The sequence below is a fragment of the Austrofundulus limnaeus genome, unplaced genomic scaffold (assembly GCF_001266775.1).
Source record: "Austrofundulus limnaeus strain Quisiro unplaced genomic scaffold, Austrofundulus_limnaeus-1.0 Scaffold408, whole genome shotgun sequence".
Lineage (NCBI taxonomy): Eukaryota > Metazoa > Chordata > Actinopteri > Cyprinodontiformes > Rivulidae > Austrofundulus > Austrofundulus limnaeus.
Genome location: NW_013952810.1, coordinates 102,006 through 114,760, shown reverse-complemented (window position 1 = coordinate 114,760; position 12,755 = coordinate 102,006). Strand labels below are relative to the sequence as shown.

The 12,755-nt window shown below is 37.9% G+C and overlaps 1 protein-coding gene across 2 annotated transcripts in view; it reads right to left on the bottom strand.

The window, feature by feature from the left end:
* The window catches only part of hprt1 (hypoxanthine phosphoribosyltransferase 1), a gene marked incomplete in the record, with an annotated part of 23,496 nt that extends 11,963 nt beyond the window's left edge, over positions 1–11,533 (bottom strand). For both annotated transcript variants that reach the window (XM_014024129.1, XM_014024128.1), the window contains 3 exon segments: positions 1,718–1,901; positions 5,301–5,407; positions 11,283–11,533. In XM_014024129.1, coding sequence (XP_013879583.1) covers positions 1,718–1,901; positions 5,301–5,407; positions 11,283–11,309 — 318 coding nt within the window.
* Positions 11,534–12,755: the final 1,222 nt, after the last annotated feature.

The following is a 12,755-nucleotide window of genomic DNA, read 5'->3' as shown; positions in this document are numbered from 1 at the left end:
AATTTATGAAAGAAGCGTTTGATGCTGCAGACGTGCTTTTCTGTGATTTTAAAAATAAAAGTGGCTGCTATAAGACGTGAAACTGTCCACCAGGATGGATGGATGTGTCCAAAKTCGTGTTTCAGCTGGACTGCTCCAGTGCTGAAAATGAGGTTTTGACTCTGCAAAATGACATTGGGATTAAATCCAGAGCAACAAGTCACATGGATGGAGAGTTCTGGAGTCAGCTTTCTGACACATGAAAATCAAGTCCAAGAGCAGATCCACAAAGATTGGTGATCATCTGGAGACCTGCTTACACCTCATACTGTCTGCCTATGAGACCCTGGGCAGTGTCAGAAGTCCCACTAAGGTAGACATACATTTATTTTTTACAGCTTCTTGCATAAAATGTTGTCTCCTCTAGACTTGTCACAATGGGTCTGTATGTTTTATTATTACATTTTAGACCAGACTAGTGTATTATACACTGACTGGCACCTTTGTGTTATTTATTTATTTATTCATTTGTTTTGCAGTTGTTTTCTCTACCTAATGTGGCTGTGTGTGTGTGTCTTGTCAGGTGGTGAACAAGTGGAACTCTTTGAATGGTCTGGAGCCGGCAGTCTGGACCAGTGAGGACCAGCACCTACAGATGACACACATCCTGCACGCTGCACAGAGATGGAGGTTTGAAATAGTTGTCTGAGATTTGTGAATCTGCACCATCGTAAGTCACTTTTTGTAACAGTATAATCAAGAGAGCTTTATATAGTGTGCTTTGACTTTAGTTTTAGGTTTTGTTTTTCCTCCCCTGTATGGAGAGAAAGAGAGGAGAGTTCTTTGAATAAATGGAGACGAGTTCCCCTGCTCCAAAGTTATTTAAGTCTGTGGTTTTCTCAGTGTGCAGGTTTCCACCCATCATAGCTCGCATGTTACAGGGAGTACTAATAGAAAGAGGTAAAAAAATTGGTCCTTTTTGTTCGAGCATCACTTTTTTGTTTCTCTGCCAGGAGCTAAGTAAGGATTTTATCTTTTCTTTTTTTTTGTAGGTAAATATATGGTTAAGTAGATAGTTTTGTTTGACAATACTTTAAATTAAATAAAACTAGCAACACATTATTTTCTGTTTTATTTAAAGAAGTGAGGAGTAGGGAGACGAAAAATTATGTTTTTTTGATACTGAGACTGGACGAGTAGATCTCGGCAAACTGCCGACTTCAAAAGTAGCTCTTGGTTCAAAAAAGGTTGGGCACCCCTGCTCTACAGCCTCTAGTCTGGTCCTGGTCTGGGAAAAAAAAAAGGTCCGTGAGAGCGCCTCTAAATTATCTGGTGAATTAATTATCTGCTCTGTGAGCAACGTTCTCTTGCTCTTTAGTAAATAAAGCAAAGCAATTTTATTCATTTTATCGTCATTTCAAACATCAACCGACCGGAAAAAGAACAAAGACGCTCCTCCCACTGCGCGTCTTTAGACGCGTTTGGTGTGAACAGACAGCTGCTGACAAGCAGCCAAACGCATGCGGCAGGAGCATTTTGGCTGCTCCAAACGCGTCTGGTGGGAACCCGGCTTTAGAGTTTGTGATTGGAAAAAAAAACAACTGTAAATTAGCTGTGAGCACCATCTAGAAAGGAGTTTGACTACATGATATTAAGCAGTTCATGAGATATTTTGCTCGAGCAAAAGCATTACTGTCTGCCTTTCAACATGTGATAATAAAATAAAGAGGTATATTACACAGTAGCTCTTGAGGCGAATGAAGTCCACTGTCATTGGGATGGAGCGATCGCTGTTCCGGTTCAGGGCTTTGATGTAATCCAGCAGGTCTGCAAAAAACTTGTAACCCCCTTTGAGCACACAGAGGGCCACGATGTGGTGCCCCCCCATTTCCTTCATAATCTCTCTGGCCAGTCTCTCTGTCCTGGAATAATGTGGGAGGGAAGAGGAGGGGGCAGAGAAACAAAGAGGATAATCAGTGCCTGCTCCTGCTGCGGTCAGCAGAATGTATCGTTTCTTTTCTGTCGGTCATTTTTAAAACACAAAGTAAACCGCTTCAACATCAAAATCTGAACCACTGCACTTAAACAGTTATAAAACACACTCAAGCATGAAGTTAAGGTAGTTTTAGGTTCAACAGGTGTGGTGAGAACACAGCCCCTCGCTCCATGAGAAACTAACGTTGGATCAGATGATTCAGCAGAGAATAATAAACCAACTGAGCTTCAACAGATTAAAGCTGAAGCTGATGTGGAAAAATGTCAGCTTACAGGTCCTGTCACTGGACTAAAGGGTCCTACATTCCAGATCTGAAGCCGAGCTAGCAGTCACGTGGTGGTTTTGAGACGGTTGTTTTCACATAGGTTTTTCACAGTTCACAACACACACATGGCAGAGCTCTTGGGAAACCCATCCTACTGCAGTACCCGTCTCAGCATCAGGTTCTTCCTGCTGGGGTCTCTATTCGGTCACAGCGTCTGCCGTTTGGCCACAAATCTGCCCTGAAGAGAGCGCTACACTTCAATTAGGCTCAATGAACTTGTGTGATAAGTTTTCTCTCAAATTAGTCAGAGCTGCTGTGAGCATTAGAGCTGCATTTTGACAAATCGACTTGGTCTTCACTTCTGAAGTGCACTCCAGTAGATCAAAAACAGCACAGCTGTGAGGAAATAATGGAGTATGGCCAAAACTGCAAACAAAAGAAGGCAGTGATTTTCAACACCTGACTGTGCTAAACACAGCCTCGCAGCTCAGTTGTCAAAAACACTCAGAGTTCAGTGAAACTGCAACCGTCTCAGTCCTCAATGTTTTAACAGTAGCACTGATTAAAATACTTGGCAGAAACACTCACAATCACAATTAAGAGGGTTTATAACTTTGTTCTGCTGGTGGATGGTGTTAAGCAAAAAATAGAGCTTATAAATATAGTTTTACTGCTTTAAACACTTCACTACTGCCTCAGAAATATTGTCACCTTTTACAAATCCTAACCTAGTCATCTGCAAAGAACGTTAAGAAACAACGTCTGCTGTTAAAATGGGTTTTATAAGCTATACTAACTACAGTAAGACAAACTTTATTCCTGCCTGCAGAAATGTAGGACAGACTTATAACTGATTCTTTATTGGGTTTCAGGGACAGAAATTGTTCCCATGGCTGGTACTTAGAAGAGAAGGATAAGAAGCAAAGAGAGCAGAAGCACAGTGTCGAACTTGGAAATAACGAAATAAGAGTCTTTGAAAGATTTGTTTCAAAAGAAAGGCTTGGGAAACTGGAAAAGGTATCATCCTTGAAAAGATCTTTGAAAGTGTTAATACCATGATGTTTCCACTGTATATTAGTACTATCAATAAGCCCAGGGGGAAATACGTAGATGATTTTGCATGATAGGCATAATAACTGATGCAGAAGCGAACTTGAAATGATTCCTGTATCTTAAGACTGGACTGCACCACGAGGTTTTTTGTAAAAGGATGAGGGTTAAATGGAAGAGGAGAGGTCAGTAAAGCCTCCAATGAAGAGGTACACAATATAGGCGCTCTAATTTGCACCATAAAAGTTCTTTTGATTGCATCCAGTAAGTCAATTTGTAAATGTGGGCAGACCAATAGTAAAAATAAAAAATTTGACAAAGCTAGACCCCCATCAAATGTAAGTCTCTGTAACAGAGATTTTTTCACCTTGGGATGTTTCCCTCCCCATAAGAACACTGTGACCATTTGGTCTAATTTTTTTAAAAATACTTTATGTAAAAATACAGGGATACACTGAAACAAAAATAGCAATCAAGGCTGAACATTCATCTTAACTGTATTAATCTGACCAATTAGGGACAAAGGCAGGGATCTCCATCTCTGAAAGTCTGATTGTATCTGAGTGATCATCATCAATTACAAATCCCATCTTTATTTTACAGAAAAGAGCTGTAAGAATTATCACCAGAGAACATTACCGTCACCCATCAAATATATTATTTTGTCAGATGAAATTGTTGAAATTTTATGAGTTGGCTGATCTTAATATTTTGCAGGTCATGTATAAAGCTCATAGAAATTTATTACCTCTAAATATTCAATTAAATTTTGTTACGATAGTAAGTAATGATAACCTTAAGGGTATAGAGATGTTTGTAAAGCCCAAAATTTGAACAAATTTGAAGGACAGATGTACTTCAGTCCGAAGAATAAGATTGTGGAACAATCTGGAAAGTGATTATAAAAATGCTGACTCAATAAATTTAAGAGAATGATAAAAGTTAGATTGTTGAAGAAATATGAATTAGTATAATGTAATAAGAACCGTTGTTCGAGAAGGAGTTAAAGTTTTTGTTATGTTTTGTTATTTGAAGACTATTGTTTCAATTTATTTGTTTTAATAAAGGGGCAGATATCAATAAAAATTTCTTTTCTTTCTGCTACCTTTCACTTTATTTGTGTTGTATTATTATTTGTTGTATGTATAGCATTTGTTTTGTTTTTAAATTAAATGAATAAATTTTATAAAAATAAAAAATCCTCAGACTGAAGAAGTCTCTTGATGAAAGATTTCATTAAAGGCCAAGTCACACTAATGTTTTAGACAACTTATACAAACTTATGAAAAGTTTGTCCAACACTATAGATGTCTAAGCTGAAGATGGAATTTTGAACCTATACTGTAATGCAAACAATTAGTTTGAATATGTAGCCAATATGAGTAAAATACTCATAACAAAATGTTCTTAAGTCGGCATAAGTTGTCTAAAACGTTACATTGTGACAGGACCTTAAGGAAGAACCCATCCAGAGGACCTACCTAACCTTTTGTTGATTTCTCTACCTGGATTACTGAGATGTATCAGGACAAAATTAATAATTGTTTTATTTTTACAGTAGTGTTCTTGTGTCAGTTAATCTGTGTTAGTGAATAACAGACTTTATATGGTTTGTTAAGTCTCAGTTAGCCTTCATAACCACGTGAAAAATTGTGTTACAATAATATTCTGTTCACATAACACAAACTATTTTATCATTTTACTTGTGAAGTTATAAATCTCACCCATACTGATGACATAGGGTGTTTCCCAATTGAAATCTTAATAATCCATCATATAATAAAGAGGCTTTTTAGGGGACAATATGGAATTAAATCAATAAATACAAAATGAAAAAAATAAAATAAAATTTATGGAGGTGATTTTAAAGACTTGAGCTGGATCTACTTTAGTGCAACCTGAATGAACTCCAGCTGTTGTGGCCTCTAAAGCCTGATCGTACAGACCCTAGTCAAACAAACAATCCACCACACTTAACTCATTTAAAGCTCCTAGAACCAGACTACCCACCTGTCCAAGATGAGGCCGTGAGGAATGTAGACCCGCTCCAAGTCAGCAGCATAGTGCTTTGGAATACAGAACAGATCCAGGTCATAGCCCTGTTCTTCATCGCTGATCTGGAAAAAGTGACACAAAAGGGTTAAAGAAATACCAAGTGCGTGTGGTACTTACAGAGTTTCCCCATTAAGCCTAATCCTGTCAACGATCAGTTTTTCTAATATTTTGTGAAATCAGATTTTGTATTGCAGGTCAAACAGCCTGCCATGAAAGCAGACAGGATAACAGGAATCATGTGATTGCCTGGGAGCTGGGGAAGAGATTGCAAGGTGGTGGAACCATTTGCAACCAGAACCAGATTGACTGCACTTCAATAGCGTACAATACAAATCATGACCAAATTTTAAGTGCTTGTACCTGTTTACCAGGTGTTGCCTGCTAAAATGAAGATACACAAGCTCCTGTTAAGGTTAAAACCTTTCAGCAACAAACATTGTTGACCGATAAAAAGAGGATGTCTCAGCAGTATGCAAAATCTGAAAGATCCCTTTCATTACTACTTCTGAGCTCTCGGGCTTTCAGGAGCAGAGTGAACCAACCAATTAAATTTTGTTAAGAGAGAAAGTTGTTGTGATCTGAAGGGGATAGAGATGTGAACCTGGAAACCTGGATTTCGAACTAGTTTGAGGGAGCGGTATACTTCGATACAAGGAATGAGACTGTGGAACAATCTGGAGAGTGATGTCAAAATGCCAGATCAATGTTTATGCGTAAGAGAATGACAAAAGTCATTTTGTTAAAGAAAAATGAAACAATATAATGTGTATTCATACAAATTGTTGTTTGACAAGGATTTGAGGTTGTTTTTGTTTAGGTTTTCATGGTTGTAGATTGCTATTGTTCAAAAATATCAATTTTGGGGGTAGAAAGGTGCAGATATGACTTTTTTCTTCTTTCTGCCACCTTTCATTTTATTTGTGATTTGTATTTTTGTTGTTTAAAAAACAATCAAAAACTTAAAATAAATAAATTTATATAATTTTTTTAAGAAATTAATTTAAAAAATCAGTGAACTGATCTGAGGTCAGAGAAAAATGCCTTTATTCTTTTAGCAGCTACTTGCTGGGTAATTTATACTTTGCCTCTTCATATCTGCTTTGTACTCAACAGGTTCCGTTTTGAACTCATGTGGTTATTATCACAGTGTATTTCTGTTTTTTCTTCCTCGGGTTTAGGTTAGAGCTAGGTATCATGGGTTGAAATTAAGGCAGTACTTACTGCCTTACTTACTACGACTGGTGAAGAGTGATTGGAAATGTAAAAATTGCAAGAAAATGTGCAAATTTTCACTCAAAATCACACTGAACACCACACATGCCCAAAATTCCATGAAAAATTGGGCAATGGGTTCACATACATATACAAAAACAAACAACAAAAACCTGCTCTAGCACCCCCAAATTACAGAAACTGAAAGGAAACTTGTTCCAGCTCTGCTAACTCTGCAACTACTTTGAGAGATGCTCAAATTTACTACGTACAACAGGTGAGTGTAGCTCTGCTACATTCACATAAGAAAATTTAGAACTCTTCTTCTATGAGACTAAATTTTGAGAAAATAAGTATAAGAGTTAGGGAGTTGGCAAACATCGGTCTACAACCAAAATGTTAAGTATTATCAATAATAGTCCAGAAGATTGAAATAATCGACTTTGGGTCAGTTGTCAAGTTGAAAATGAAAAGACCAAATGCAGGTGGCTTCACGGTCAGTGTATCTTTTGGTCATTGGATTTTCATTTTTGAAACGGGTATTAAAAAACAAGAAAGGAGTGAATATTTGATTTTTGTTTTAAAATACTGGAATTAAAATTAAAATACAAAGCCATTCTCATTCTTAGTGTCAAAAGGGGATAAAAATGATTTGAGTTTCATTTTCTGTTTCGGATAGCAAAAAAAATTACTTTAAGACAGAAATGAAAAAAGGCTTGTTTATTTGCATTCTACGACTATCTATTCCCCCACCAGAGGGGGCGCTTAACTGGCAGCTCTACAAAATGAAACACTAATTTCTGTAAATAAAAGGCTGAAAACACAGATAAATATATCCATAAATAAGTTGTATGATGACTGTTGCTCAGTGACCATAGGCTTTGCAGAGGTAATTCATGTGGTTTTTGGCCAAATTAGTCTTTTACTAAATACACGTCAGCTACTGCCTCCACTTCACCTACATTTCTCTCAATAAAAAGCAAAATATGACAACTTTTACTCTATTAGTGTGTTGTACTAGTGTGTTGTATTGTTGTTCTGTGAGCAGAAAGTTTTTTTCCCTCCAGAGTTTTGACAAAATCTGTGTGTCTCTGTCAGTTTGCGTCCTCTGAGTGTTCCTTTCAGTGAAGGGTGGGCAGTACKACGACTTTAATATTGATCTGATACCAAATAAATATTTGGCAAATTTATTTGATACTGAAGTCAACATCAATGCTTTTTACTTGTAATGGGATGTTCATTGAATAACTTTGATATTGCAGACAACCCTTCTGGTGGTGAAACAGTTTGTTGTAGGGATACAGTAAGTTGGCACGACCTGTCATGGATTATGAACAAAACGAGCCTTTTTTCGTTTCCGTCTTAAAGTAATTTTCTTTTTTGCTATCTGAAGCAGAAAATGAAACTCAAATCATTTTTAAAATTTCGTTTATCCCTTTTTTACATTAAGAATGAGAAATGCTTTGTATTTTAATTTTAATTCCAGTTTTTTTAAAACAAAAATCAAATATCCACTCATTTCTTGTTTTTTAATACCCGTTTCAAAAATGAAAATCCAATGACCAAAAGATACACTGACCCTTCACCATTTTCAGAATGAAATCACAAATGACTGCCAAAATTATAAATCAGTATATATTTTTAGAACCATGTTCTGCATGCTAAGAATATAGTTTGTCCATCCAACAGTCTCTTACAAGCCTTGATGCCTACAGCTGGTTTAAATGTTTGAAAAAAATGTAGGGAGTGGTGGAAAATGTGGGTTTTTGAAATAGATAGTCAATAGCTTTGCATATTTCTAACATACTGCTCTGCCCCAACATATATTGACTAAAAGCACAAAGTACAAAGTGGCAAAAGTCCAAATGAACAGTTTATTAACTCTATCAGTCAGTGCCACCTAAAATCTGACTACACAATTCTGGAAATCCTGACATCCTTAACAATTTAAGATAATCTGGTTTTCACTTTTTCCATTGATTTTATAAATCAATCATATTTTATCTGTACTCTCAGTTTCAGCCACTTCTTGCAACTACAAGCACTAGCTATTCATTTACTTGTTGTGGAGGGGCCATCCAAGGTCGGCCTTGTATTTCAAATATTACAAAACACCCACAGGGCTGGACCTTGTGCTTGGACTTGAACTGAAATAAAACTACAGAGGGAGAAGGGATTACCGTGACAGTTTAATATTTGAAATATAAAGGAAGAATACTATCTTTGGTGCAAGGGTCCATGACAAAACAACTATATTTAAACATAACACTTTACAGAAACACTTGTTTTTCCAGACATTCATGCTGACCTGGATACACAATATACAGGGTGACTCAAAATCCATGGGAGGCCCTTTTATTTCAGAAAAAGGGAAAATAAAATATACATACTCTAGAGAAATATGGGCCTCTTCGATGTCTTACCTGGGTATTCATATTTAAAATTTTCCTTTTTTCTTTTTAAATAGATGGGTGTCCTGTGTAGGACTGGGGGAAAAATGTAATCCATCTTGGATCGATTTCATTTAAATTTGGGGATATTGATTCATAGAGCATGAGATCAATTTTCACCATGACATTAACCTCAGTAGTCTTGTATGTGATAAAGCAGAAATGCAATTATTTGTTTTGTGTCACTCCTGGGTTGCCGTATATTTGATGTTCAGCGCTAACGTTAGCTTCCAACAACAAGTTGTCTGGGGCCAAACAAAAGAAAGTAGGGAGTTACTAACATTACCAGCTGACTCTATGCAGAACTTAAAGATAACAGAGAGGACCATGGTGACTTTTGTTCGAAAAGATTTACACTCGTACACGGTGGAGAAAAACGAGGGCTTAAAACCGCTCGTTCAGGTGCTCCGACCAAACTAAACATCTGACTGAATCCAGCATGTATAAATGTGTGAAAGACGACGTTCTAACAAAATCGTTTAGTTTTGTTCCCACTATTATTATTTTTAAACTTTAAGAAATGTCTTAATGACATTCAAAGTGACGGAATGTTGTAGTAAAGGTTTCAGCCAATTTTTGCAAAAACAAACACTATCTGTTCATTTACTTGTACACTTTATTTTTTACAAGATTTGTTGAACGTAGCAACAGAAGGTAACAGAAAATTTACAACTCCAGGGGATTAATTGTCTTATTAATCATTATCGGCTAAATACCACAATTAATCGTGATTTAATTTTTTTTTGCCAATATTGCCCAACCCTAATGCTAAACTTGCTATTTGGAACTGTGTGATGTAACTGCAGTGAGACAAATGTAAAGCAATTAATGATCTAATATGTCAAATATATTACAGTTTTTGCATTGTTCTTTTCATTTTGTTTGTCTAGTTTTATGCACTTAATAAATGTATAAGCACTGAGACACATTAATGTCCTTAAATTAATATTTTCAAATATTAGGTGATCCTTTGAATAGTTCAAAATAACTTAAAATAGACACTTTATTTGCTGGACTGACTGACCTCTGCCTAACAATGACCCTTATAAATAGAATGGCCTTAAAGGTCTAAATCAGTGGTTCCCAAAGTTGGGGTCGGGACACAAGGTGGGGTCCTGCAACATAAAGGTGGGGTCCTGAAACATAAAGGTGGGGTCCTGACATTATTTTCTGAAATAATTACACAAAAAAATTACAAATAACATTTTTTTGCCTTTGTTGTTAAAAAAGTGTAAGGTTAGTGTACTTACAATGTACAAAAATAGCATAATGAATATTGTTGTTATGTCCGTGTTTATTTGACGTGAAAACAGTGTTTATCAACCAACAAAAACTGGGGGCACAAGTCTCTGCTGCTGGTACTGTGTGGGTCAAAAGCTGAGAAGTTTGGGAACCACTGTTCTAAATAATATATGTCTAAGAAAACAAAAACAAAAAATAACAACAATTTGTACAGACAAACTTTGTACACAAGATCTAGACCCATTTCACTCAAAAAGTGCAAATTTATTTATTTAGATTTGCGGCTGGTCGTAGTGTGTGCGTGCATGTCGGGGAGAAAGTTTGACCACTGCTGGGGTGGCTGTGGCAGAGAGGTTAGGAGAGTCGTCCTGGAACCAGAAGGTTGCCGGYTCGATCCCCCGTCCAGCTGTCTCAGTTGTTGTGTCCTTGGKCAMGAYACTTCAVCCCTAATGCCTCTGATGTGTCCCATCAGTGTATGAATGTGATTGGCACAGATTAGTCTCCATATATGATTGTACATGTTAGCTTTGTAGAGACCTAATAGAGTGAACGGGTAAAATGAGGACACAGATTGTAGTGTGAAGCTCTTTGAGTGTCCTGGATGGATAGAAAAGCGCTACATAAGTACAGATCATTTCATTAACTGCATTAGAGACGCAGGATTTTAACTTATTTACATTGATGCTGTTACTGTTTAATATATCCTCGTGTGTTGAAGACTGGTGCTAAAACACACCTTCCTGGTCTTAATGAATCACACTAATCTAAGCTGCTGACAGAGAAAAACGCGTGTGATTTATAAGCTTCATCTTGCGCATCTCCTGCGTCATCAACGTGGAGAGCGCGTGCTCGTCTCCAAAAAGCAGGCCACCCTGAGCTTCAAAACAGACCCACCTTTACATGTGTCTCTCCAGAGCATGCGGATAGGTAATTAAAACCACCAGCATGTTTGAGTACAGCGTGTTACTCTTCTGAGGTGTGGAAACCTCCAGCCACTACCCCGGCTCTAATTTCACTGAGGGGCACTACTTACCACAACACACTGGCTGGACGTCGCCATATCCGTCCGCGTCGGTCCCAGCAGTTCAAATATAAACGGTGAACTCGGCGTCTTCTTCTCCAGAAGTCTTCAAATTGAGCTCGGACAGGTATTACAGTTTCACCTTAGTTTTAAGACAGCGCACAGACAGCTGCGTGAACTACGCCTAGTCAATTTCCGACTGGGCTGCGGCTTTCTCAGAAGCTCCGCCGCGCAAGTTCAGCGTGTGCGCAGAAGTGGAAGTACTAGCGAATCGCGTTACAAAGTGCTTAGCCCAGCCCCACCGCGTGGTGGCTGCCAAAGAGCGGGAAGAGTGGCAAGCCGTTGTATCATATATTCAAACAGCATTTGAAAAGAAGTCGAACATCCACAAAAAGGGTTTGGGGAAAATAGAAAAAATGGTGAAAAGCTGCTGTAAAGGACTGCACTTCTCACTTAAAGATATATTCAGAGAGAAAATATTTCAATTTTCTGACTGCAAGAGCAAGAAGAGAGGAGACGTGTTGTTCTCAGGTTGTTCTGCCCTCTGCAGACCTCCATGCTGTTCCTCATTAAACAAAAATAGCCTCATTGCTTTGATACAAAACACACTAAAAGTGGCTAAACTGAAGACTAAACATTAAACTATACTAACTATAAAATCCAAATATGCTAAATATCACATATCTAATTACCAGAGGTTTATTACCTCCGCCAAGGGCGAGGTAATGTTTTCGGTCACGTCTGTCTGTGGACATTACTCAAAAACTTGAAGACGGATTGTCAAGACATTTTTACCACATCTGGGTACAGGGCCATGAAACACACCTTTAAATTTTGGTGATGTTCCGGATCACGATGCAGATACAGGATTTTTTTTCTTTTAACACTCTGAGACCGGCAAAGCTGTGATGCTTTCACAGGGCTTTTGTAAAAAACAGTGAGCTGGATTGCACATCACAGACTTCAAACTTTATAAAAGTAATGATAAAACCAGATGTAACGATGAATAATTTTTGCCATAATATGCAAATTTACAGAATGTTTTGTGACCAGGAAGTGCGTGACTGTACCATGAAACCTATTTTTCCCATTTCCTCAAACACATCACATTTCCGAAACAACCAATCAAAACAGTTTCTGGCAGAGGCGATTTCTCTAATAGTGCGTTCACACCGAACGCGATTTCAGCATCAGGAGCCTCAGGTTTACATGCAAAGTCTATGATGGACACGGTTCAAGCAGTGTCGGGAAGTGCTGCGGCGCCTCAAGCGCGATTAGAGCAGCGCGATTTGAACGATTTGAACGATCTGAGCGTTCGACGTGCTGAGGCGCAAATCGCTGAAGTTAGAAAATCTGAACTTTTGCAGCTCGTTGCGCCGCGTCAACCAATCAGAGAGACTCCACTGTGTGACGTAGCGACATATTTCCCGACGGGACAGTTTATTGAATGATGTCCACTAACCTGAAACAGATGGAGAGGAGCTC